The 26,347-nt window shown below is 39.0% G+C and overlaps 6 protein-coding genes across 8 annotated transcripts; 4 read left to right on the top strand and 2 right to left on the bottom strand.

The window, feature by feature from the left end:
* Positions 1-2,053: 2,053 nt before the first annotated feature.
* On the top strand, positions 2,054-3,281 carry LOC125584097 (protein LEAD-SENSITIVE 1-like). The gene is made up of 2 exons (XM_048751990.1): positions 2,054-2,297; positions 2,435-3,281. Exons 1-2 carry the CDS (start codon positions 2,069-2,071, stop codon positions 3,133-3,135), a joined length of 930 nt encoding a protein of 309 aa, XP_048607947.1. The 5' UTR covers positions 2,054-2,068; the 3' UTR covers positions 3,136-3,281.
* A 920-nt stretch (positions 3,282-4,201) lies between these two features.
* LOC125584096 (protein LEAD-SENSITIVE 1-like) lies at positions 4,202-5,230 on the top strand. 2 transcript variants are annotated; one of them, XM_048751989.1, is made up of 3 exons: positions 4,202-4,413; positions 4,482-5,093; positions 5,130-5,230. In XM_048751989.1, exons 1-2 carry the CDS (start codon positions 4,296-4,298, stop codon positions 5,084-5,086), a joined length of 723 nt encoding a protein of 240 aa, XP_048607946.1. In that variant the 5' UTR covers positions 4,202-4,295; the 3' UTR covers positions 5,087-5,093; positions 5,130-5,230. The 2 variants fall into 2 exon arrangements, with proteins under 2 accessions (XP_048607946.1, XP_048607945.1); XM_048751988.1 differs by having other exon boundaries at positions 4,482-5,230.
* Positions 5,231-5,657: 427 nt separating this feature from the next.
* LOC111213487 (ubiquitin carboxyl-terminal hydrolase-like) lies at positions 5,658-7,347 on the top strand. Its single transcript, XM_022715246.2, has 4 exons — positions 5,658-5,912; positions 6,060-6,153; positions 6,250-6,352; positions 6,430-7,347. Exons 1-4 carry the CDS (start codon positions 5,882-5,884, stop codon positions 7,213-7,215), a joined length of 1,014 nt encoding a protein of 337 aa, XP_022570967.2. The 5' UTR covers positions 5,658-5,881; the 3' UTR covers positions 7,216-7,347.
* On the bottom strand, positions 7,229-11,378 carry LOC125584095 (conserved oligomeric Golgi complex subunit 1-like). The gene is made up of 6 exons (XM_048751985.1): positions 9,171-11,378; positions 8,759-8,944; positions 8,265-8,548; positions 7,939-8,118; positions 7,683-7,860; positions 7,229-7,594 (listed from the first exon to the last, which is right to left on the bottom strand). Exons 1-6 carry the CDS (start codon positions 11,376-11,378, stop codon positions 7,445-7,447), a joined length of 3,186 nt encoding a protein of 1,061 aa, XP_048607942.1. The 3' UTR covers positions 7,229-7,444.
* A 91-nt stretch (positions 11,379-11,469) lies between these two features.
* LOC111213485 (trafficking protein particle complex subunit 8) lies at positions 11,470-19,827 on the top strand. Its single transcript, XM_048751984.1, has 30 exons — positions 11,470-11,669; positions 11,798-11,912; positions 11,979-12,319; positions 12,405-12,499; positions 12,621-12,720; positions 12,816-12,920; positions 13,032-13,194; positions 13,296-13,416; positions 13,520-13,579; positions 13,669-13,749; positions 13,882-13,976; positions 14,058-14,208; positions 14,400-14,486; positions 14,652-14,771; positions 14,836-14,964; positions 15,049-15,146; positions 15,234-15,357; positions 15,500-15,607; positions 15,845-15,986; positions 16,401-16,508; positions 16,606-16,663; positions 16,758-16,833; positions 17,150-17,335; positions 17,413-17,523; positions 17,727-17,876; positions 17,965-18,123; positions 18,210-18,443; positions 18,530-18,700; positions 18,857-18,969; positions 19,054-19,827. Exons 3-30 carry the CDS (start codon positions 12,157-12,159, stop codon positions 19,562-19,564), a joined length of 3,819 nt encoding a protein of 1,272 aa, XP_048607941.1. The 5' UTR covers positions 11,470-11,669; positions 11,798-11,912; positions 11,979-12,156; the 3' UTR covers positions 19,565-19,827.
* A 487-nt stretch (positions 19,828-20,314) lies between these two features.
* On the bottom strand, positions 20,315-26,001 carry LOC106433008 (sister chromatid cohesion 1 protein 4). Of its 2 annotated transcripts, none has more exons than XM_048751986.1 (16): positions 25,741-26,001; positions 25,379-25,525; positions 25,027-25,288; positions 24,843-24,943; positions 24,705-24,754; positions 24,401-24,453; positions 24,091-24,190; positions 23,451-23,973; positions 22,974-23,378; positions 22,742-22,880; positions 22,290-22,426; positions 21,513-22,192; positions 21,393-21,426; positions 21,102-21,216; positions 20,899-21,028; positions 20,315-20,683 (listed from the first exon to the last, which is right to left on the bottom strand). In XM_048751986.1, exons 2-16 carry the CDS (start codon positions 25,500-25,502, stop codon positions 20,585-20,587), a joined length of 2,952 nt encoding a protein of 983 aa, XP_048607943.1. In that variant the 5' UTR covers positions 25,503-25,525; positions 25,741-26,001; the 3' UTR covers positions 20,315-20,584. The 2 variants fall into 2 exon arrangements, with proteins under 2 accessions (XP_048607943.1, XP_048607944.1); XM_048751987.1 differs by having other exon boundaries at positions 24,843-24,940.
* Positions 26,002-26,347: the final 346 nt, after the last annotated feature.

Here is a 26,347-nt window from a genome sequence, read left to right as displayed (position 1 = left end):
ATTTTTGTAAATTTATTTTTTAAAAATAATCAATTTAAATTGTTATTATCATTGAATATAATTATTTTTGACATAATTTGAGTTTTTGTTTACATCAAAACTTATCATATTTTAGGATAATTTTAATTTAAAATGTAATTTTCATATTTTTCAAACAAATTCTAAAAATATTTTTTAAATATTTTGTTATAATTTTTTTAAAAATATTGAGTTGCATTTCAAATAAAAAGGTAAAGATATTAAAAATATTCTAATTAAAATATGTAAAATTTAATATAGTTTTAAGGAAATGGTCAAAATAAAAAAATTATACATAAAAAAAATCATGATTTTTATTAACTGGACGGATCATTATTGATATGATATCGCACACGAAAGAAATATTTCTGTTTTTACAATTATCTAATTAACTCTATATACTCATTTTTTTATATTTTTTTATATGATATCACACATTTGTAAAAAAAAATAGATAGTTTAAGATGTAAAAATAAAATATTTACTTAATGAATATAATATGAACGAATATTACAAATAAATCATTTAATAAAATAAATAATTAAAAACTGAAAATTCATACCAGCGCTGGCGCGCGGGTCAGAGTCTAGTGTTAAAGTTATTTGGATTCAATATGAAGAAGAAGATCTAGAGACAAGAGGAAGGAGTATTATGTTGGCCAACCAATTTTTTCAAAACTTTATATTTTAATACTTAGTATCAAAATAGTGTTTTGAAATCATGGAATGCATCATCTAAAGAACAAATAATATGTAGTATTTTTTTTGTTGTATGATGATATATTTATAATCGTCGAAATTGGTCATTCAATTTTTTTGTTTTTACGGTTAAATCAATACATTAAACCCACCATAATATTCGCTTAATATTTTCTGCACAACATCATAAGTACCAAAAAGGAAACCACATCTAATAATATTGTGATCATTTAACAGTGGGTCATAATACACTTTCATGTAATACATAATACCATGATTTTCATCTTATTCACGTGAAAACATATACATAAAATATTATAATATTGGAATCAATTCATACAATATTGATTCATTTTATACATGTTAGCCGTTTTAGAGAAAACTAAGTATTTTTATGGATTCTGGAGCTATACCCTTGCTTGAAATGGTAGCAGATGCCTTGCAAGATGGACTGCCACTTCAAAGTTCTGCTCCGGTAACTTACCGATTTTATTCGTTGTGTTTATGTTCTTATATATTTTTAATAGGATCCACTTCTATTTGGTGTGATAGGAATGTTCTTATATTTTTTTTACAGGATCCACCTCTGTTTGCTGTGACAGAGATGCTTGTTCATATGAGTGTTCCTACTGAATATTCATCTCATGCCCATTTTGAAGAGGCACTTTTGGATCAATTGATACATTCTCCTCTTGCTATAGGACTTCCCTCCTATCCTTATTTGTTTGTACATCTAGAGCAGTCTACGATAAGTTCTTTTTTCCTTCCTTTCATGTTTTGCTTGTTCAATTGTTTTTTTTTTGCTTGGTCCACTGAGCTTCTGCTTTATTGTAACATGTATTTCACTGCCCAACTTTGGAGGAAGTTAACTCCACTTAGTCTTCTAACCATGTGAAGCTCTGTACTGGCAGAGGGACTAAGCGTGAAATCCACTACGTTCAACTTCAGTATAGCGTGATGCTGTGGAGGCAAGGTGGTTTTCTCAATATTCCACTGGGAAGGCGTGCTATTTCACACTTTGTGGAGCTCGTTGGTATTCATATTTTTGGGGATGAAATGGAATGGGGGTATTATATATATATATTTTTTTTTATATTCCACAACTTTAGTACTTGGATATTAATCTCTCTGTTTTAAATATTGGATATTAATCTCTTTTAAATATCAAGTTTGTTTATGCTCAATAATCATTATCTAATCAGTATGAAACAATATAGAAAATTTTAGTTGTATCTAATCACTAAACTCAAAAAGGTAGATCAACCTTTCCAACACTTACCAAACCAAACAAAACTGAACCGGATGTTCTCTACCCGAATTAAACCTTTTAAAACCGAAAACCGAAAAATCAAATGCAAACCAAGAGGCAAGAGTCGTGGTTTGTAGTGAACCGGAAAGAGAGTAAAGTGAAAAACCTCACACAAGAGGAAAGAATCATTTCTTGGTCTCGCGGCGCTTCTAACATCTCTTCTGTGTCTCTCAAGAAGATGGGATTCCTCTCTCAACAGATCTCAAGAGATGAACTCAAACCAGGAGATCACATCTATTCATGGCGTAGGGCTTACATCTACTCTCACCACGGTTCAATCCCTTCCCTTCTCTCTAACTACATGTAGCTACATTATCAGTTTCTGTTCAGACAATTCTCGCTGGATCTTAGTTTTTCATGTTCCTGTCTTAGAATAAATGACGATCCTTTCTATGTTTGCAACTTGTAGGAATCTATGTAGGCAATGGTGACGTCATACATTTCACTTGCGGAGGTGGTTTAGAGACAAGGACAGGGACTTTCGTGGACAACGTCATCGTTAGTTCGGTTCCAAACCACGGAGGTGACAACCCTTGTCCTAACTGCGGAGACCAATCAAATCTCAACGGTGTGATCTCTTCTTGCCTCGACTGTTTCCTCGCCGGAGGTAACCTCTATCTCTTCGAGTACGGTGTCTCTGGACCCATCTTTATGGCTAAACCGCGAGGCGGTATCTGCACAACAGCGGTTTCGGACTCCTCTGATGAGACCGTTCACCGTGCGAGATACCTCTTATCGAAGAAAAACGGGTTTGGTGCGTACGATCTGTTGAAGAACAACTGTGAAGACTTTGCGATCTATTGCAAAACTGGTTTGATTGTTTTGTCTAAGCTGGGGAGTAGTGGACAGGCTAACTCTTGGTCTGCGGCGCGTGGTGTTTTGTCGCTTTGGGGGACGGTGAAGAGTCTTTCTGTTGGTTCTGCTGCGAGGTTGGTTGTTTCGGGGGTTGCTGGTATTGGTGTTATGGCTATGGCGGGGTATGGTAACTACTGTTATGGTCGTTTGTGTGCTGATATTGGTGTGAGAAGTGATGCTAGCAAAGTTCCTGTGGAAGACCTTGTTACGCTTATAGCGATTATCGAAGGCAGAGACGACAAGAAGTCTAGCTAGTTTAGCGCTTGTTGTGGTGTGATTGTGAGTGTGCTTCCCTGTATTTCTGTTTTCTTTTGTATTGTGTGCAGTGTGCTTCCCTGTATTTTTGACTCCATTTATCATGTGACAAGACAGCCAAAAATAAAATTGTTGTTCTTTCCAAAGTCTTGTCTACTTTGGAAGACTGTTGAAACAAAACAACACACAGGAGTGGAAGATGAATGGTGTTTGATCACTTAGCTACCGTTAGTGTTGCTCCGTTGGTTGATTTGGAATTTAGTGTTACAGTACTAGTCATCATCAATAAGACAATAACCAAACAAAGCTCTCCACACAAGAAGGTTTTCTGATCATAACCCATTTCAATCAGACAAGAGTGCAACATGCTTTCGTCTCTTTATCTTCTTCACCACCTTGTGTATATGTAGCTGAATCTAAACACAAAGGCTTTTTCTGAGTTATCAATAAGTCACCTAGATGTAATTAATTTTTGGATGCATTTTCTGAAGAAAGTTAATGCACTTTTAAATGTAATTCGATAAAATAATATTTAAATTTTCTTATAGATCATTTTAAAAGAAAAATTATGTTTATATAACTTTATACAAATTTTGTATATATCAATTACTCCCTCCGTTTCAATATAGATGATAGTTTTAGAAAGATTATTTTGTTTCAATTTACATGAAGTTTTGAGATTTTAAGATTAATTTAACTTTATTGGAAATTGTTCAACAAATTAGATTTTAAAGTCTTTTTTATAATTGGTTCATTGATTTTAAAATTATATTTTTTAAATATTTTTTTTTTACAAAAAGTTAATTTTCTTAATCTTTGTGCACTAAGACAAAACATCAAATATTATGAAACGGAGAGATTATTAATTTGTAATTTAGTGAACAACTCCAATATATTTTTCTAAATTTTTTTAAATTTGTTATTTTATTATTTAATCGAACTATGTTATATTTTACACTAGCCTAAATTAAAATTTATGTTAATTTATTAAATATAAATTTATATGTTTTTTAAAGTTCTTCGGGGATACGTTAATTCGTTGACATTGGGTTATCCAGCTAAGCCAATACAAAGCCAGTTGTTGACTTTAATGGTTTGGTTATTAAAACCAACAATCTTGGAAAAAACTCTAGAGAACCCACATTGATCCAGCCAGAGATATGGAATCCATTCTTCTAGAGAAGATAGGATTATTCTCCAACAAGATCTCTAAAGACGATCTGAAAGCAGGAGATCACATCTACTCATGGCGTAACGCTTATATCTATTCCCATCACGGTAACCCATCTCCTTCTCTCTCTTCTGGGTTTATCAAAGATCCGAACTTTATATTTGCAATCTCACAGGGATCTACATAGGAGACGGAAAGGTCATTCATTTCACTCGCGGAGGCGGTCTTGAAATCGGAACGGGAACTTTTCTAGACAAGCTCATTGTCAGCTCCATTACCAATCACGGAGGAGACAACCCTTGTCCTAACTGTGGAGGAAAGCAATCCAACACGCATGGAGTTATCTCTTCTTGTCTCGATTGCTTTCTCGCCGGAGGAGATCTCCTTCGCTTCGAGTACAGTGTCTCTCCGGCTCTGTTCATGTCCAAGCTTAGAGGCGGTACCTGCACGACGGCGGCTTCGGATCCTTCGGAGGAAGTGATCTCTCGCGCGGAGTTTCTTTTGCTGAGAAACGGGTTTGGTGAGTACCATGTGTTCGAGAATAATTGTGAGGATTTCGCGATGTATTGTAAGACGGGTTTGGTGGTGGGGAGAAGCTATGTGCTTGGGAGAAGCGGTCAGGTTAACTCGGTGAGTGCGGCTGCGTGCGTGGCGCGTATGGTTAGTCCTTGGGCTAGTAATGCTATACGTCTCTGTTCGGATGTTGGTATGCGTAAGGATGCTGCTAAAGTGCCTGTGGAGAGCCTCGTTGCTCGGTTTAATCAGGCAAAGGAAAGCTGACTTTGGTTTAATTGTGATTGTGTGCATTGTGTGTATTTGAGTGTTGGTTTATAACTGGATGCAATATTGAATCTGCTTCTATAATTGTGTAACTCTGTGATATGGTGGTGTGAATACAGTTTAATTGAGATCTTGATTGTTTCGTGTTGTGTTTGTTTTTTTTTACGTTTGGTGTATATTTTTCTGGATAGGCGTGAAACGTAAACGCGTAAAGCAAGAGATGTGGTTGTTGTATGATTGTATCAGTTACGAAAGGGTTTGTTTTGCTTAATCAAGGCGGAAACACGGTTTCAAAATTAAACAAAAGTTGATTACTGGACAGCTAATGTTTTCATAGTGGTTAAGAACACAATCAAACTGTACAATTCACAAGACCAAAGAGGTTGAAACTGTTTGGAGTTGACAGTCAGCTATCGGTTTGGTTCGGCTATTTTAATAAAATTAAAAATGTGATTGATTCGGTTTGATCCTTATTTTTTAATATATAACACAATCAATACCGGTTTATTTCAATCTAATTCTTCGGTTCAATTGGACTCAGTTTGTATGCGAGAAGACGAGGACAGTCGAGACCAACACACACACACACAGTTGTTTAAAAAAAAAAAAAAAAAAAAATCGAGACCACACCAGTGGTAGAGAGAGAGAGACTCTTGATTGACTCAACAAGCTGTCTAGAGAAGACGATGAATTCGAAGGAGATTAGCGAATCCCGTTAGGCAAATCCTAATCTCCAATTTCTCAATCCTTATCTTCATTTCTCCTGTGCGCGCGGCGAGTCGTCATCGTGAAATCATGTCTTGGCTCCCTGTAGAATCTGATCCTGGTATCTTCTTCTCAAATTTGGGGTTTATTGTCTAATAGCTCCTTATTGTTCATCTCAAATGATTGGTCATATACTAAGTCGATAGTGTCTGTCTGTGTAAAAGACACAAGGTTTGCTATATCTTTTATTGTTGTTCATAATGTTTAGGTGTTTTCACGGAGATTATACAACAAATGCAAGTGAAAGGTGTGCAGGTTGAAGAACTGTATTCCTTGGACATTACTTCTCTTGATGAAATAAGGTTAGTTCACTAGTATTATTATTATACACGCTCTTTTGTTTCTTTTTGTTTCCAACAAAAACATAGTCATTACTGTTGTGTTCTTCGTTTGTTTAGACCTGTATGCGGATTGGTATTGCTTTACAAGTGGCGTCCTGAGGAAAAGGAGTCTCGTGTTGTCATCACTGAACCAAACCCAAACTTCTTCTTCGCCAGCCAGGTCCCACTCACTGTCCCCCACATTTACATTTCTGACTCATGGGGACGGTTTATAACAGTATGTGTGTTTTCTTGCAGATAATCAACAATGCTTGTGCTACACAAGCCTTACTGTCTGTCCTCATGAACTCTTCTGGTATCGAGATTGGTTCTGAACTAACAGAACTTAAAGAATTCGCCAAAGACTTTCCACCTGAGCTCAAAGGCTTAGCCATCAGCAACAACGAGGCGATACGTGCAGCTCACAACACCTTTGCTAGGCCTGACTCATCTTCCACCACCACGGACGAGGATGAGTTATCTGCTAGGAGGAAGAAAAGGGAAGAGGAAGATGATGATGTGTATCATTACATCAGCTACTTACCCGTCGATGGTATCTTATACGAGCTAGATGGTCTTAAAGAAGGACCCATCAGCCTTGGACAATGTCTCGGTGAACCAGACGGAATCGAATGGCTCAGAATGGTCCAACCTGTGGTGCAAGAGAGGATTGACCAGTATCTCCAGAACGAGATCCGGTTTAGTCTCTTGGCTGTGGTTAAGAACAGGAAAGAGATGTACCGAGCTGAGCTGAAAGAGTATCAGATGAAGCGGGAGAGGATTCTGCAGCAGGTGGGTACACTGCAAGCTGATAAGTACGCCGAGAAGAGCAGTTACGAGGCTCTGGATAAATCTCTTTCTGAAGTCAATGTCGGCATCGAGACAGTGTCGCAGAAGATTGTAATGGAGGAAGAGAGGGCTAAGAACTGGAAGAAAGAGAACTTGAGGAGGAAACATAACTATGTCCCTTTCCTCTTCAACTTCCTCAAGATTCTTGCAGACAAGAAGAAGCTCAAGCCTCTCATTGAGAAAGCTAGACGTTAATACCTTAATCAGCTTTTTGCAAGGATATTAAAACTTTATATGTATGAGGGTTTGATTGTATCAGTCTTGAGGATTTTTGTAGAACCAAATCTCTTAATTACATGAAACAATAAATCGAACACAATTACAAAACTTGTACTCTTCGTTTATGTAAAAACTTCTTTAATGGCAGATATCTCAGCTGCTGCAATCATCATAGGTTTAGTCACAAAACCGAAGATCATCATCATCACTCGTACCTTGTGGTTGTGAAAGAAGAGAGTAAACCGGCTGCTTGAGATGGTATTATATCACCAAATGTCGACATAGCGGCTGCTGACCTATCCTTGAATATTCCAACTTGTCCGTCACTTAGTATTGACCCAAATCTACTACCAGCCTGAAACATATATTACATGATCTTACGATATTGAACAAATTATGAAAAACTATTGAGCCACTGATCAACCGAGGAGACTAGACTGTACCTGCATGAAAGACTTCAAGAACGGGGAAGCCACGCCGAAACTGGAGTCATCTTCCAAATCATTTGTTTGAGAAAGCTCGCCATTTGTAAATGCATTCCATGAGAATCTTGACGAACTTTCATTTGATGTAACTGGAGTGGAGACCTTATTTGTACTTCTAGAGGACAGAGCCGGAGCGCTGCATTAACCGGATATGAGAAACCATTTTTCCCACAAGGCTACAAATAGTTTCAGGTGTGGAAGAAGAAAAGCTTACCTTATGGGAAGGTATTTGAAGCGGGGAACTGTGGAGCATGGCATGATATTTGACTCTGAGTTACTTGGTAGTTTCTGGGAAGTATCTGTGTACATTCGGTTTAGTTGCACAAAGAATCCAAATAGTACTGCGTGGCGTAGGTATGACTGCTTTTCGTTCTCCCAGAGATAAGGCTCGTACCTTTTTTGACACATTTCAAAATATACTAGAATCAGAAAATAATTGAGACAGTAAACGATAAGACCAGAAGATTCCTATGAATTTCTTAGAACGGACAAAATAGTAAACATGTGACATGTTCATAGTTTATGGATAAGGTTCCTTACGTGAGCCAGTCTATGGGATCCAACTTTTGGGTCAGTTGGGAGATTACTCCATCAATGCGACTTCTGTTGACTGACTTTGTTTGCTGTTGGCCCTGCTTTCGCCTGAAAGCTGATCTGTTCATTGTGATCTTTGGTTGTATCTCCACATTGGTGCTTGTATCACCCCCAGAAAGAATGTCCGATGCAAATCTCAAATCCAGTAAAATTTGTAAAACCCCCTTCTCTGAAATTTGGGGTTCGTTGGCCTCCCTGGCAGATAAGAAATCCTCATAAATAATGATGATCTGCATTGTACAATGGAACATTGAAAAAAAAATCATTTTTATAAGCAATCACTAGCTTGGAGATATTTACTGATGAAAGGGAACAAGTGTGAAGAAGGGAATAACTATCACAAATATTTTTAATAGAACATTGTTCCTTGCCAGAAACACTTCTGCAGCATGTAGAAAATAATCACAGGAAAGTAAGTAAACAGAGACAAGACAACGCACCTTCTCCAACAGGCTTGAAGCAAACTTTTGCAAAATTGACTTATCCAGTACGTGGCCTCCAATTCGATGAATCTCTTCTGATGCCCGACAGAGAAATGAAATTATATAGAGCGAAGGCAAGGACGGAAGTGATATCTTCAACTCAGTCTCGCCCTGCTCTTCCTTGACTATTGTCTCCTCCCAACCCTGCATTATCACTTCAAAGATGAGTTCAGACACAACAAAAGAGCAAGACTAAACTATCTCATTAAACTTCAAAGAATCAAGATATAAAGTAGTTCCGGGAAATATTTCCACCAAAAACAAAGAAAGTGAACAACTAACTATGTATATTAGTCAGCAATATCTAACATCAATGCAGGAGAGAGACGACAACTAAGAAAAATAAGGATAAGAATCAGCTTTTAGTTACCCTTAAAGGAGTTGTAGCAGACAGTCCATCGTCAATCCTAAGATCCCGCAAGAGAATAGCGGAGAGCTCATCCGATAACCACTGTATCCACAATGTATGAGCCTTAATGCACATATCTCGCATAGTTTTATTAAGCTCTTCGAATTTTGGACTTGTCTTCTCGTCTGCCTTAAGTAGTGCCGCAACAGCTAACGAACTCTGCTTCCTAAGATCGGCATGCAACAGCTTTCCAGGGCTGTCAGGAGTCCCTGCAGTATTCGAGCCAAATCTTGGTTGCCTCAACAAGGATGACAACTTATCAGAAACTGCAGTCATAATGTCTCTACACCACAACCTTGGAGAACCGAGAATCAAGGGAAGGTGTTTTGAGTGGTTTAGCAATGCAAACAAAAGGCGTCCCATAAAAAGCGATTTCTCAATTATTATAGCAGGTGGAATTGCTTCGCTGTCGTTGTTTCCTTTCTTCATGGCAGCGCAGAGAGATTCGAGTTCCTTATCTACATCTGCGAGAAGTGCTGAGACACTGTCATAACATTTACTCTGTACGTATGGAGCAAGATCCTTTAACCTCGGACCTGCCTTTTCTGACTCAAAGAAGCTTAGGAGGTCTTCTAAAACACTCTGGCAGCGGTGATCAACTGCATCTCTGATTTGGCTAACTTCAGGACCAAAGTACGCCGTTAGACAACTTTGGAAGTCGCTTTCTTCAGGTGACGTTTTGTTTCCGGCAATAAGACCAGGTTTCCTAGCGTTAGGCTCGATAAACCAGACACCACCACCTGTCGAAGGTCTGTTTAAATATACTTGGAAGTTGATCTTCTCACCAGTGATCTCGCTAAAAGCACGAACCGACTCTGCCACATTGACAGCTCTAGCCAATTCCTCAAATCTAGAGTCAATAATGGATTTCATTCTTTCCACAAAGGCCTTCTCAAATATTTCATCCCATAGGTTCAAATCGTCGTCCAGAACAAGCTCCCGGATTCTATTCCAAGGCAGCTCTATCTCAGACCCAAAAACACTTTTAAGCCAATCTAAACTACCACTCAATACCTCTTTACTATCCATGGTCTCTCTGATCAACTTCTCCGCTGATCCAAGCTCCACACCAGTAACAATAGCTTCAATCAAACGCTTCCCACTAACCTTACCAACAATCTTTCCACCGCATTCCCTCAACCAAGCCAGGCACGCCTTTGAAATATCAATTTTATAAAAGATAACCATAACAGATTCCAAATTATCTCTAAACAATTTCCACAGCGCAACCTCCTCTTCCGGATTCGGAATCCCACCAAACAGCTGAGAAGCCGGAGGGGTGCTCAAAATCGTCTTATAAAACAGAGGCATATCAGTCAACGCTTGCAAAAAAAGCTCACCGACTTGCCCCACAGTGACCTGAACCACACTCAACACATCACAAAACACCGAAACAACACTCCCAGCATCACCGCCACTACAAGCATTCAACTTTTGCAGAACCCAAGTCTTCCTCGAGTCGAGAAACAGCTCAAGCACTTCCTTCGGATCAAGCTCATCAACCACTGCTACAGCAGTTAACGCGTCCACGTAATCCCCCAGTCCTAAACCCGGATCAAGAAGCCGCTCATGGCTCCTCTGAGAAATCTGAGCCTTGAAGCCCTCCACTATCTGCCACTGATGCTCAAGTAACGGAAAATTAGCCAGCAGTTTACTCTGATCCACCTCCTCCAACTTAACAAGTCTCTGCTGCACGTGCTGAGCACGCATGTACCTCCCAGCAGCTTCTAGAAACATGGACTCGTCGAGGCAGCCCCATATATTCTCCGGAGTATCCACCAGATACTTGACCCGACACGCGATCCCATACACATTGACTCGGGCCGGGTCAGTGATAGCGAGCGCGGGGGTTTTCGCTTCCGAGGAGGAGGAAAGGGATCGAATGTTGCCGTGGATCGAGGAGATGTTCGCCGAGATCGACTCGCAGAGCGACTTCATGTGCACGATCGAGTCAGCTGAGTCGATCAGATCTCGGTACCGAGTCCCGACGAGTTGCCGGAGCTCCTCCTTCTTGTCCTCGATGTTCTTCCTAGTCGCCGACTCCACGCTCCGGATCTCCGACATCGGTTTCGAGCGGAGGAGGGACTCAGCGTCTCTTTGACCGCCGCCTCCGCTGCTACCGAGCGAAACGAAACGGTGTTCCGCGGCGGAAGCCGATGACATTCTCATGGTTTTTGTTTTCTCCCGCGTGTTCTTTCTAGATTCTAACAATGCATTCCACTGAGTCGAAGGAGGAGAGAAACGGAGCGGATCTGATCGGATCTAGAGATGCTTTTGCTCGGATTCAGAAGTAGATTCCCGGAATCAAGATCTGATTTTGTAGTTTCTGTGCACTGAGTTTCCGCCATTGCTGTGGAACGAACACGACGAGAAACTAAGCGTTTTATCAAATTACATATTTACCCCGGTTTGGGTTTCGCAATAGAAGAATTCTAATCGGAAGCTAACCGGTCCGATTTGGTAAGTCATAGCGAAAGATCATTAAGTTTGGGCACTATTGTAATGTTTACCATAATAAAGGGGTAATTAGATAAATTAAATTAATGGATGAAATTGTTATTGTTGTTGTTCTTCTTCTTCTCCAATAGACTTTTGCCTGCATCTCTTCCTCTACTACGCCGATCACGATCCCTTCTTCTCCGATAGACTTTTGCCTGCATCTCTTCGCCGATCACGATCCCTCCATCTCCGTAAACTGATACGGTACTTCGTTTTACTGTATCCTAAACGTTGCATCTCCCCGTATTTCACATTCCGTCATTTACATAGATCTTCAAACCTTATTTATCTCCATCAACTCCGGCGGCTGCCGACGACGGCGTCGTAGCTCTGATTGGCTCGAAGGGAGGAGATCTCTAAGTATTGCTTCCCACCGCACTCCGAAATCTACCCGATCTGACATCGGATTGGAGTGAATTTTGACGTACAGTGAAGAGATTTGGAGAGAATGGTGGAGCCGGTGAACTCATCGCTTGGGAAAATGCTCTTGGAAGAGATCAGTCCAGTTGTCATGGTACTCTGCACGCCTCTCGTTGAAGAGACTTTTCTCAAGAGTGGATTATCCTTTGTGGAAACGCTCAAGCCATTCTGCAACTTTAGCAATATCGATGGTGATGATAGACTTTGCTTCTCTTCTTCGTTTCCAATGGTTTACTTCCCCAACCGTCTAATTCGAGGTTTTAATTTCTTGTGCAGTTCCTGTTCGGACCTCAGGCGATCAGCTTTATCGGCTGAAGAAGTTTACGCTGAGATTGTTTAATGCATCAGATATCAAACAACCAAACGTAGAGGTATATGTAAATCCTCTTGCTTTCGGGAAAGAGGATTGGCTTTTGATAGGTGTATTAGAGTCTCCTCCGTTCTGCATCTTTCGTTGAGCTTCAAAGTTGATTATGTTTACTTAATGGCTAGGTTGCAAAGCAACGGCTAGAGCATGTTATCACTGAAGCTGGGGAGAAAGTTTTTGACGATTTGAAATCTGACCCTCCTCAGATTACTGATATACTCTCTAGTAAGTATCTCTATTCAATATTATGCCTTTTAAGAGAAATTTTTCTTAACATACCGGATTGCTTTTCTAATGCTGTTGTCTTTCCGTTACTGCAGATCCAGAGTCTGAAATTGCACCCACATGGTTTCAGTATTACAATAAGGAACTTATCCGTACACTCTCGTTTTCAGACCATGAAGCTTTTGATCATCCTGTGGCTTGTAAGACATTATAGAAAATCCAAAATTGTTCTTGTTGGCTTCTTACTTTAAACTAGGTTTGCTAATAGACTTTTCTGTTGTGTACCAATCAATTCTACATGTGTTATTCAGGTCTCTTGGTCGTTTCATCAAAAGACGAACAACCTGTAAATAAATTTGTAGATCTTTTCAACACCAATAGATTACCTTCTTTGCTTAATGATGGTGTAATGGACCCAAAGATTTTGAAGCATTACCTGTTGGTGCATGACAATCAGGATGCCACAACAGAGAGGTAACTGTTCCTTACTACATAGTATATTATATGATTCTCACTATAACTATATGGCTGTCAAATGTAAGTTTTAAGTTGACGGGATGTAATTTCTTCTGTAGAACGTCTAAAGTTCTGTCTGAGATGAGAAGTACATTTGGGAACAATGAGTGCAACTTACTTTGCACTAATTCATCTAAAGAGGGGAACGTGGAACATCAGGCTAATCCCTGGGCTTCATTTGTAAGACACTCATCAGAACTTTTATCCAGCATATTGCTCAGCGTTTATTTATCAGTCCATGTTTTTGTAAGTTCAACATTTTGATTATTAACTTTTCTGAAAGAAATCGAGTGTTTCGGCCGACAAACTTGGATGTGCTCTCACTGGCGACGATATTGTGGAGGTAACGTTCCCTTGCGGATGATATTCACGCCTTTAGAATATTTTGGAATGTTTTAACCTCTATAACTTCTCATGGTATATTCGAGGCAGATCAACGATCTGATGCAAGAGTTTGCTTCGAGGCATATAATCCCTCACATGGAGCAGAAAGTTCGAGATCTTAATCAACAGGTTAGCTTTAGATTTTCTAAAAAGTTACTTGTGGGAAGTTGGGAACATACTTGACGTTTTCTGTATGCTTTACTTAGTTCTTTTGGTCTCTTTTCAGATCATTTAGTTTGCATTTTGTTATGTCACAACTAGATTTCTGCAACAAGGAAAGGACTTAGAAACCAAATTAAAAACTTTTGGTGGAGAAAAGGAAAAGACGATGTTCCGGATTCAACCAAAGGTTCTATGTATGCTTTCTTGAAATTTTTGCTCCTTTTATGATTTCCTTGACGTCATCATAAGCTCTACTATTTTTTTCATTTTTGAAGGTATACATTTAGCTCCACTGAATCTCAAATTAGAATTTTGGGTGACTACGCCTTCATGTTGCATGATTATGAACTTGCATTGTCAAGCTATCGCTTAATATCAACCGATTACAAGCTCGATAAAGCTTGGAAGCACTATGCTGGTGTTCAGGTAGCTTCACAGCTTTATGATTGTGTTTCTATGTAGGTATTCAGGTGGCATTATTTTTAATCAATACTCGTTTTATATATATAATCTAACATATAGTATAGGTTAGCCACAGATTGTTTTGGTCTTTATTTTCCATTGCTCGTTACTTGTGGTCGCTTCAATAACTCATCTTCTCATGTATGCTTGGGAAGGAAATGATGGGACTTGCATATTTCATCTCAGACCAGTCAAAAAAGGAAGCTGAGTACTGCATGGAAAATGCATTCAGCACTTATCTGGTATGTTTTTATAACCCACGTAAAACAGTTCTTTCAGTGAATGTCCCTCGGTTACTTGAATTAGTTTTTATCATAAGCAAAACTTGAAACTGAAATAGTAATAGTTTAACTTGAGCAAGTGACGCGGTAGTACATGCTGTAACATGTCCTTGTAATCTCATGCAGAAGCTTGGGAGGTCTGGCTTTCAAAATGCTACGAGATGTGGGCTCTGGTGGGCAGAGATGCTAAAAGCTGGAGACCAGTACAAAGAAGCTGCTTCTGCTTACTTCCGCATATGTGGAGAGGTGCTTCTTTTATGCCTCAGAACATATGCACTTTATACCATTGCTAACTTTATTATTTTTTCAGGAACCATTACACGCCGCAGTCATGTTAGAGCAAGCTTCTTACTGCTTCGTGTTAACTAAGCCCGCGATGTTAAACAAGTATGGATTTCATCTAGTTCTCTCAGGAGACCACTATAAAAACTGTGATCAGGTACATGTCATTTTGCTGAAAGGGATCAAGCTTCGTACATGCTTTGCATTCTAAAGAATACACTTTTTATGTTTTTTTTTTCAGGTTAGCCATGCAATTCGTACATATAGAAGTGCAATCTCTGTTTATGAATCAACTACATGGAGCCATATCAAAGACCATGTACATTTTCATATTGGACGGTAAGTTTTAAACGTTGCGAATGTACGTCTAAGGCGTGATGTTTAGGAAATTGTGGTCTAAGACTTGCTGTGAAATTACCTTTTCAGGTGGTACGCACTTGTTGGGATGCATGATGTTGCAGTTAGAAATATGCTCAAAGTACTGGACTGTGGCAACCAATCCAAGGCAACCCAAGAGATTTTTCTCAGAGACTTTTTCGAGATTGTTAAGGTGCCTAGCTTATACCTGCTGTTTTATACGCGTTACTGAAGCTGCACAGAGAATAATAGAGTGATTCCACTAGTTACCCCTGGTCTTTATTCTTTGTTCTTTGACTATACAAAATAACTTCTTACTTTTTGTCATTCTGAAGAAAACTGGAATCAAGCACGAGGTGGTGGGACTTCAACTACCATTTATTAATATGTCGTCTCTTCAAGTTATATATGAAGACCATCGCACTTATGCATCTCAAGCTTCTGTAAGTTGCATACTCACTCTTTGGAAGTATGTACATATTGCTACCCATCATAATCTTCCTCGGATGTTTTGCCTTTTTACTTCATTATGAACAGCATAACTGATATCAGTATTTCTGGTTAATTTTTTTGGATTAATTGCAAATAAATAATATTTGTGCATCCCTGATTTTTTTCTTTTTCATTATTGGTGAATTTGCATCTGTTCTTTACTAATATTATGTACGTCTCATGGTCAGGTTCTTGTACAAGAGAGCATCTGGCAGTCACTGGAGGATGATATCATTCCATCATTAAATTCTGGCAAGTCAAACTGGCTGGAATTACAGTCAAAGCTACTACCAAAGAAATACAAGGAATCCAATGTTTGTGTGGCTGGAGGTGAATTTACACCTTTTTCATTAATGTTGTTAGCTGCATTCGATGTTTACCTGAATCATGGAGCTTCTTCATTATCCTGCATTTAACTTATGCACACTAATACGCAAAATCTGGTCTACCTTATCGTACCAGCAGGAGGACATTTCAATTCGATCTAGACTTGCTTTGATGTTGAAAAAATGTATATTTTTGGAACGCCGAGCTGTGATAATTTTGCACGGAGTATTAGATTTCCTCATTAGTCATATCATAGCATCTGTAAATGTTATCAGTTGTGCTTCTGCCAATGAAGAGGGATTTCTTGGTTTGTCAATAAATTCAGGCCATATTGTTGAGGAGGATATGATATTCTGCTGTAGTATGTTTGAAAATGTTTGTAATTGTGGATTCTTACTTATACTTCTTTGTTATCAGAGTCGGTGAAAGTGGATCTGGAGTTTAGGAATCCCTTGCTAATCTCTACTTCTATAACAAGCGTATCTCTCATCTGTGAACTTACCTCAAATTCTGATGACCTAAAAGGTAAGCTGTTTATAATATTGATGTTCACTTTGGAATTGTTCTACATCCTTCGGTTTATAGATGTGAAACTTATTTCAAACGTTTGGACTTTGTAAAGTTGATAAAGACCCAAGTAGCATAAGCTTGGGGACCGAGAGTTCCGCAGAACATAATCAGTAAGCAGCTAATCTCTTCAATCAGGTTTCTTTTAACTTTGTTGATCTACAATTGAATGATTAAGCTGCAACGTCTTTACCAACAATACTACAGGGGTTCAACATCTGGTTTCTCTTCATTCACTTTGTCTGAAATGGACTTAACATTAGGCGGAGGCGAGAAAAAACTGGTGAGTCTGCTAAATTGAAAACATAGATCGATTGACACGTTTTAATATTTTTACTCTTTCTATATCTGACATTATTCATCTTCTTGTGTATATATAGAGAAACACGTTTAAAAAGTTTTGATGTTTCACTTGTGATTGCTGGCTTTACCTCATTGCTACTAACCTTGATTGTAGTCACAGTTTTGAATTGCCTTGGTCCTTTTTAACTTCTAACTATTATATCTTCCGTTTGCTTACTGTATCCTTTGGTGAATCTCTGATGGTTTTATCAGCTGCTGTTTACGTTTGACTTATTGTCATAACTTTTTTCTTCTAGGTGAGACTCACGGTTACCCCCAGTGAAGAAGGTATCCTCAAAATTGTCGGTGTAAGGTGGAGGTTGTCTGGTTCCGTTGTAGGTGTGCATTACTTCCAATCTGCCCCTGGAAAGGCAAAAACTAACAAGGGAAGACGGAAAAACAAACTTACTCCCACTGATGCCTTGAAATTTTTGGTCATCAAGGTGCAAACTTTTCCTCTACGGTTTAATTTTGTAAGATTTGCTACGACGTCTAACATAATGAAATTTTGACTGTGCAGAGTCTACCCAGGCTTTTGGGTTCAATTGATCATCTGCCTGAGAAATTGTATGCTGGAGATCTACGTTATCTTGTTTTAGAGCTAAAAAATAAGTCGGAATTCCCGATAAAGGTAGTTTTCGTTTATGATCAACCCTTATCATTCATATTCTCTACCGTTTAGCCAGTAAAATTTATTTTTGTTTTGTTATTGGTGTATTAATTTAGTTTGTCATTGTCTGGCTTATCTATTTATTCTTGCTTGATTACGGAATATTGTGATGCACTACGCTATTCTATGGATTATTTTTGAGCTTTAAAAGTCTGTCCTTGTAGAATCTTAAAATGAAGATTAGCAATCCAAGATTTGTAAATCCTGGAAATCATGAAGAAGAGGTGACAACGGAGTTTCCAGATTGCTTAAAGAAGGGCCATGAACAAAATTTTGTTCAGAGTGAAACAAGTAGTGTATTTTCATTTCCAAAGGTCCGTGGCTAACCTTTTTATTCAAGCCTCCAGGTAAATGTGCATGTCAGGTTATTCTAACATGGTTCTGAATGTTGATCTTTTTCAGGATGTGTCACTGCAAGGAGATAAATCTTTGAGGTGGCCTCTCTGGCTTCGAGCTGCCATCCCAGGAACGATATCTTTGTATTTCACAATATACTATGAGATGGAAAATGTAACAAGCATCATGAAATATCGCACCCTAAGGATGCATTATAATTTACAGGTGATGAATCTCTAGGCTTCAAATTTTTTTTGGCTTTTACTATCTTATAGTCAGATTTTCACTCTATATCGTTCATTGTTATATAGGTTTTACCATCTCTAGAGACCTCGTTCGAAATTACACCCTCTCCGTCAAGATTGCAAGAGTTTCTTGTGCGTATGGATATACTGAACCGTGCGAATTCAGATTCTTTCCAAATTCATCAGTTGTCAACAGTTGGGTGTCGGTGGGGTGTCTCCTTACTTGAGCGTGTTGATACAATCTTACCTTCCAATTCTCTGCTTCCTGGGCAAGCTTTATCATGTCACTTCATGATTAAGGTCGCAGTAACTTGCAGAGCTCATTTAGTAGCTAGCTGGTCTTTCTCTTTTCCATGTCTGAAATTATAATGTTTTTAAAATTTCAGGATAACAGAAGATCAGGGACTGAAGAAGAGAAAACCATGTCCATTCCTCCCAGCCAAACCGACGTAAAACTGTTTGCTCAGGATGACGATGAAAAACATTTTGATATCGTTAACTCACCTTTAGCAAGCTTCCATGAAAGTGAAAGGTCATGTCAAGAAACCTCAGATCAGGTTAGCGAAATCCTCTTTCAGGGACATATATATATCTTATGCGGTAGAGATGTTTTTTTAAGGGAACATTACTTTTTCTCTTAAACATAACATCATAACTGGTAACTTTCTATCATCAGAAACCATAATGAACTCGTGTTTGTATGATTGAAACAGTTAAGTACCAATACCGTTGACTTCATTCTAATCTCTCACCCAGCAAAATCCAGCAATTCATCTGGAGTGGCAGATATACCAAAGATTCTGTCTCACCATTCATGTCACAATAGGTAAAGAGTATTCACGTAACAGTATATTTTCTTCAGCTTTGATTGAAACCTATTTTTAACTAACTGGTAATCATTCGATTACAGAATCAGGAGCTCAAACCCGCTATCGTGGTCCCTAGACGGTCCCCAAACCATATACCACGACTTCTCGACCTCCTTGTGTGAAATTCAACTAAAATTAGTAATCAGAAACACATCTGATGGAACATCATCTGTGAGCTTCAACACCATTGATTCCGTACAAGACGCAGAAGCACCAACTCCTTCCGCTGGAAACCAATCCGGGTGGCGCTATGTGCCTGATGTAACAGAGGAAATGAAACTGACTTCAGATGTCATGGGGAGCCGTTCAGGGAAGCCTCCATCTTCCATGGAAAGCTCACCTCCTTTCACATGGTCAGGTTTAAGTTCCACAAAGGTCGAAATCCAGCCATTGTCAACAACGGAGATCCCGCTGCAGATATCGGTTTTCGCTCCAGGTATCTACAATCTCTCTTCGTATAAACTTACCTGGGAGCGCTCCGGGCGTGAAGATGCATCATCAGGGACATGCCAAGGCTATCCTTATTACCTTATTGTTCTTCAATCTGAGTGAACTTTTATAGCTCTGCCTCTCTTTAAAGGTTGGATGAGAATATTCTATTGTGAGGTGTCACTGTCCTCTGTGTATCCATTTTGATGGTTTTACGTCTGAGTTTTCAATTTTGATTGTAGCAGTTGTCAAGAAATGTTTTTTCGGTAGGAGAAAGATTAATTTTACATTACGCCAAAATTTCAAAAAGGTGGGTCCCAGCTTTACTTTTGTTTGTGAAATAAACGATTACAGATATTATCATTTTATTTACTTCCTATTGTTTATACCTTATATTTTATTTAGATGAGGTCCTGTTAGTTTACGCGTCGCCGACCTGCGACCCTGCGACCTATTTGCTACGGCTGATAAAAAATCGTTTTGGACGATGTTTATGTAGAAATCCTTTTTTTTGTTTTTAGTATCGGTTCCCGCAACCAAGCCTTTTTCTTATTCTTTCTTTCAGAAGGGCTAAACCTGCGATATGCTATTAAAACTATATTCGACATCAAAATGAACAAGAATCAGCGACGCGACATCAAAACGAACAGCGGCCTAACTATATGTTATTTATTTAGATGAACTATATGTTAAAAGATTCTTTAGGAGACTGTTTCACGTTCACTTTCTATAATAGGAAACTATTAATATTCAGTAAAAATGGTTCCTCGACATTCTCAAGTTCAACATGACAGACAGGAGAAAATTAAATTAGCATCTCTCAAATTTAAACTGGCGACGATAATCATGGTGGGCAGCAATGTATATACACATACATCAAGTTATATATATATATATATTTTTTTTTTTTTTTTTGTCGCAATCAAGTTATATATATATATAAGGGTAAAATAAATGACGAACATCAACCTCCTCCAGCTACTTGGATGGTTAGCTACAACAACATTGACACTATTATCACTACTACATTGCCTTAGAAAAGGGGAAAATGTATAACTTTAGAGAAGGACGATCTTTTTGGATGATATTTTTCTGGTTTGGACCAAACTACCTATCTGCAACTATAAGACTCATCTCCTACGTCTAGAAGATGGATTTGGTGAGTTTTGGTCGCGGTTTGATGGTGATGCTTTCATAGGGGTTAGCTTGTTCAACTTGGATATAATCTCTTGTTTTCAAAACCTGCAAAAATCGGCAAAGAATAAAGGAAAGGATTCAACAAGATGAACAAGTGTACGAAGATAATGACCAAAAGATCAAACTTATTCTTCCGTCTTTGCAAGACAAGTTGTGACTGATGCATTAAAGCCCAAGAGTATTCACACACCTAACGTTTGTTTTAATCTAGAGAAAGATCAGAGCATTTTTTTTTGTTTAGGGTCGTTTTATGAACATACCAGGGTTTCAAAAAACATTCTCGATGCTTCTTTACGGGTTTTCCCAGCTAAAAGTTTGTCTGCTACAACAACACTCTTCCCATTCTCAGCTTCTTTATCAAATATTCTCTGGAGATACTTCGCCACAGCCCTATAAGGAAAAGAGAGTAAGAATGTTCAGTCTTTCAGGCTCATCTGTGGAAAAACAATGATTCTGTACAGACCTGGTACGAGAAGACCATCCACTGTTCTCTAGAAGACGAGTTTCATCACCTTCTTCCATACCTTCGTCTTCTTCATGATCTTCATCGACTTCATCATCATCCACGTTCAAAAATCCTGAAGACACAGAGTGAAATAAACTATAAGTAGAACCACTGAGACATCATGTGTATACTACAGCATCTCACAAATCTAAATCATGCTATGATGACAAAGTATTAGCCCCATTGCTCAAACTAAGAACATACAGATAATTTGGACAAATCAAATTCAAATTCGAAAAGGTTTAGAACCTGTGTCATGTGCCACTTCCATGGTATCCATTTCCTACAGCAAAAGAGAATAGCACATGAAGAATTTAGAGGCATGTCTTTACTTGAATAAATATGAAGCCACAATGAAACAAAACTTACGTAGTTATCTCTTATAAAACCATCGCCAAAAAGAGCTTCTGCACCTGGTGCACTTTGCATATAAGCCTCCTCATTAAACATCTCATTATGCGGTTCGTAGTTGTTATCAGGCTCAATCTCTGGATTCACCACATCATTATTTTCTTCCACAAGAGGTTCGTTGAGACTTTCCAAACCCAAATCACCAGCTTCTACGTGTCCATTTTCAATAGAGCCAATTGTGTTATCACATGGAGTCTGATCGTCTATCCCAATCTCGCTGACTTCAGCTGATTCATCTGTTTTCTTATCTTCACGTGGAAGCTCATCTTCACCTTTTAAACATGTCTCATTGAGAATGGCGGCGTTGTGATCAACATCGCCTTCAGTAATTTCAATAACACCACTGCAACTTTTTTCATGAACATCAGCACAATGATCTTCACCGCCTATCCCTCCATCATGGCTTTCATGGTATCCTTCCACCTGTAAATCCTCTACATGATCGCACTTGTCCTCAGATGGCATTTGACCGATCTCGTCATCCACTACAAGACTTACTTCATCAGCAGCTCCATCGCCTTCTTTTGAAACTTCCAACGCACATATTGTTTCACCAAGCTCGTTATCATTCTTGATTATCGTGATTCCTCTTAGATCAAAGGGCTCATTGTGTAGAGAGACTAGTTCCACCGACATACCTGAAAAATCATTCAAAAATATTACCACCTGTGATGGCTACAAGAACAATTGAGAGAACTTGTGCATAACGGTCTAGTTTTTGCTTAGTGAAATTACCAGTGAATATTGGCTCCTTCAAGAGTCCATCCTCCAAAGCCTGCCTTTGAAGCATAACGATTTCAGCAACAGTGCAAGGTGCCTTCTTTCGCACACGGCGTATGCCTTCAGTGTTCGTCAGCTGTTCTCGTATAACGCTAAATAGCAAAATAGACAAGATCCATATAGATGAGAAAACAAATAAAAACCTATACAAATTGCTCCAAGGTAAACTACAAGTGTGAGAACTAAAAGAAGACCAAAACTTCAATTTGTAGAACGGTGAAGGAACGATCAGCATCCAAAAAAATTTTAGGCCCAACAAAGGCAAGACAGTACTTTAGTATCGACTTTAGATATCTTGAACCTAAGTGCAAAGCAGGTTGCAGCTTAAAAAAAGAGCTTCTAAGGTGTAACCAGTAGCAATGAAATAAAAGCTAAAGTATAAGAACACCAAAGATAGATAAACATACTCTCCATGCAAGACCATGGGGTCATCCATTAGAACCTTCCTCTTTGTGGCAGTAGAACGAGGAGCAGCTCGTGACCGTTTTGTAGTTGCTATTTCAAGTACAGGGGTAGACCTCATCTTCAGAAAAGATGACTTTCCCACTGAAAAAGGGGAAATGACCATTGATTCAGGAAGATAGCAATAGATGTATAAAAGAACATCATACAAAGCAACAAGAAAAAAAGAACTGATACCTAAGATGGAAGACAACAAGTCATCGTCATCAGGAACAGAATCTGCAGTTCTCTTCGACTGAATCAGCCCCACTGACTCAACAGAGTTCAGGCTTTCTGCTGTTATGGTGCTCTCAGTAAAAGTGCGTTTTTTCCCAGTAATTTTATTATTATTTCCTGCATCCTCGTTGCATGTGCCAGGATCTTCTTTATCTGGTGTGGATTCAACCATGAAACCATTTTCATCCCCCTCTCTCTCAGTCTCAGGTGCAGCTAATACCTTTTCAGGTGCAGGCAAATCAGAATCAGCACATCCAGTTACCAACTGTTCATTCAGTTGCTCATCTGGTTTACTGTACGCTTGCCCATCTCCTTGTATACTAGAATCTGTTTTCTGATTGATCTCAGTGGCAATGGCAAAATGATCTGGCAGAAATAAAAAAAAATTATAAGAATAATTGCATTAGGTTTTAGTGATTTGCATTTTATTTGACAAACCTTGGTTCTCTTCTCCAGGATCTTTTGGTTCCTGGGATAGGCAATGCTCAGCGTTATTCACTGTAGGCTCTCCAGGGGACTCGACTGAGGGAACAGCATCGGACTTATCTGCTACAACACTATTATCATCGGTTTCTGCCTCGGTGATTGCTTGACCAGGATCCTCTACCTCGGTGGTGATGTGAGAACAACAAGGCGATGTACTAACATGTACATGCTCTGCTCTCTCCTTCTCAGGCTCGTTTTGGGCGTTGGCATTTTCATCTATCAGCGACTTATCCACCTCCATGGGAACAGCCTCTGATTCAGAAGGCAGGTCTTCATCACGTTTATGCGTCTCATTAGCATCCAGCTCATCAGAGGCCTTCCTACCTTCTTCTGCATTCAACTCCTCTACCTCCATGTGATCATCAGATACCAGGTTCTCTCTGATACTAGACGAGTTTGGCACCTCAACTAATCCAGGGGTTTGAGGAGCTTGAGCGTCTTCGATGAACTCATTCCTCATAGCAAGATCTTCAACCTTTAGAAAAGAGAGATTCATAAAAAAATATTGAACCAATCAAGCACTGTGACTCAGGAGAACTATTCAGAAGCTATTAGTAACGCTCTCGAGCATTATATATCTGATGGCACGCACCTGCTCTTGGTCGAAATCTCTGGAAGTTGCTTCAGAAGCTCCTACCATATCATCCTTTATCCCCGGTGTTGCGGCATCCATATACGCATTGTGATCAGTGCTATCAACAAACAAAATATCTACCATAAGTAAATAATCGATTGGTATTGTGCACATTCAAATTATGAAACAAAGGACACAAAGAAGCGGAGTTCTGGTTCACAATGAACTCTTAAGACAACAAAATCAAGCTCTGGATAGGACAAACAAAAAAAGCAGATATGCAATTATGCTACGAAGTGTAGAGCATAGGTAATGAACAAAAACTAACCCTTGAACTCCCTCATCATCTGATCCAATTAGATCTTTACCCTGGAATACTTCCTGCAGAACAGTACAGTGATGAGAAGAGATCATACCCAAAATGAAATAATAAGAGAGGAGAAGTTCCGATTTCAAATATGCAAAGCTTCACTAGGTAAAGAAAACATCATCATCATCCTAGCTCAACAAAATGACTGCTATATGACACTTCAAATTACAAGCTTTCATCTTTCTATATGGGTATCCTATATATTGTCCCTAACTGACCTGTAAATATATATACTTTCTATGTTCCATAAATACGAAAATACCTCTTCAAGCTCCAAAGCAGCTTGAGAAGTGTCGCCATCACCAAATCTCTCTGGAAACATACCAAAAAAAAATGAGTTCTTATTTAAGGCATAGCTATCCATAAACTAAAAGAAAGTAAGCATGAAAAAATCACTGACCATCTAATCCAAATTGCGATGTTGAGTATACAACACCATCCATGGAATCCTGAAGGGTGATCTGCTCTCTTGTACTAACATGATGATCAACGTAGTTACTGCTAGACAACAAAAAAAAAACAAAGAACAACAGATCAACAAAAGCTCCAAGTATCAAACCAAAACTAAAATAGGATAAACTAACCCCTGGAAGATCTCATTGTCAGGAAGCTCGAAATCATCAAGATCAAACGTCTCAGGCAACGTGATCGAGTGATACGGTGCAGTGGATTCTTCCGGGGGCAGGTCAACCGCAGCAGAGCGGAAAGCTTGCTTTACCTTAAGCAACGCCTCGCTGCAATCATCAAAGAGGTAGTTCACCTTTTTTGAGTATATACGAACCACACCAAGGAGAAGATGACTAGACAGTCGCAATGCAATTGGAGCTTCCGGAAATAGAATGGAATCTGCTCCAGAAAAAGAAAGAAAGTAGTAGTCACATTAGGAAAGTGAATTTTGCTTCTAATATGAACAAAAGTAATGGAGCACACACTCACCAACGGAGACACCGATGTCAGTATCAGCGACCTGATTCTTACGAAGCTTCCTCTCCAAATGGGCAGCAATCCATATTGTCCCAAGTGGTCCTTTCTTTGCTAATATAAACTGCGAATAAAACATTCCTCCTCCTCCTCACACCCAACCTATCATTTTAACCAGATAAAGGAACCAACTTGTTAGAATTTCAAGTTGAGCTTCAAAAACTAAATCCATGTGAGAGAAAATTAGAAAGTTTCCAACTTTCCGACAACAGAACAAAAATTAGCTAAACCCGACAGCAAAGACTCGAAATTGCCACGGACCAGAGACAGTCCAAGTTCCTAGATTACTTCAACGAGCAAAATGGTAGATCAATTACCGTAGGAGTCACCAATCCAAGCTCGATTGAACAAAGGTCCTCGCGGAAACCCTAATTCGCGGAAACTTCTTCACTCAATTCGGTAGAACCAGAATATTTTTTTGTGAGAGATCAGACACAAGACCAGCTCGCCCGTGAGAAGAAAAATAGAAACTTTTTAGCGTGGGGGGGAGAGAGAATTTGCAATAGTATGCAAAATTTAGAAATTTGGATCTCTTTTAGTTGATTTCTGATATAAATGAGGGATCTGATGCGGAAAAGAAACACGAGTTTAAAGTCGTAGTCCTAATGGTCAGGACAGGAGTGGGTCCTACCCTACCTAGCTTTAGATTTAACACATCGGTTTTTTTGTCAACTTAGCCCAACAGTATGTTTGTTAGAGATGTCTGATAACACATTCTTGTCTGAATTTAAAAGATCCAGGCCGAACTATTGGACTATATAATAAAGCCCAATAACAATCGAACACTTGAGCCCATCTACAGCCCAATGGCCCCACCTTACTGAAAAAAATCAAAAATTAGAAAAAGACAAATAACAAGCTGTTCGAAATCCAACGGTCATATTTAGAAACTCGACCGTTGTGAATCTCTCTTTCTCCCTTCTA

This window comes from Brassica napus, chromosome C3, assembly GCF_020379485.1.
Source record: "Brassica napus cultivar Da-Ae chromosome C3, Da-Ae, whole genome shotgun sequence".
Classification (NCBI taxonomy): Eukaryota; Viridiplantae; Streptophyta; class Magnoliopsida; order Brassicales; family Brassicaceae; genus Brassica; species Brassica napus.
The sequence above is the reverse complement of the archived record's forward strand: the minus strand, read 5'-3'. Positions and strand labels throughout refer to the sequence as shown.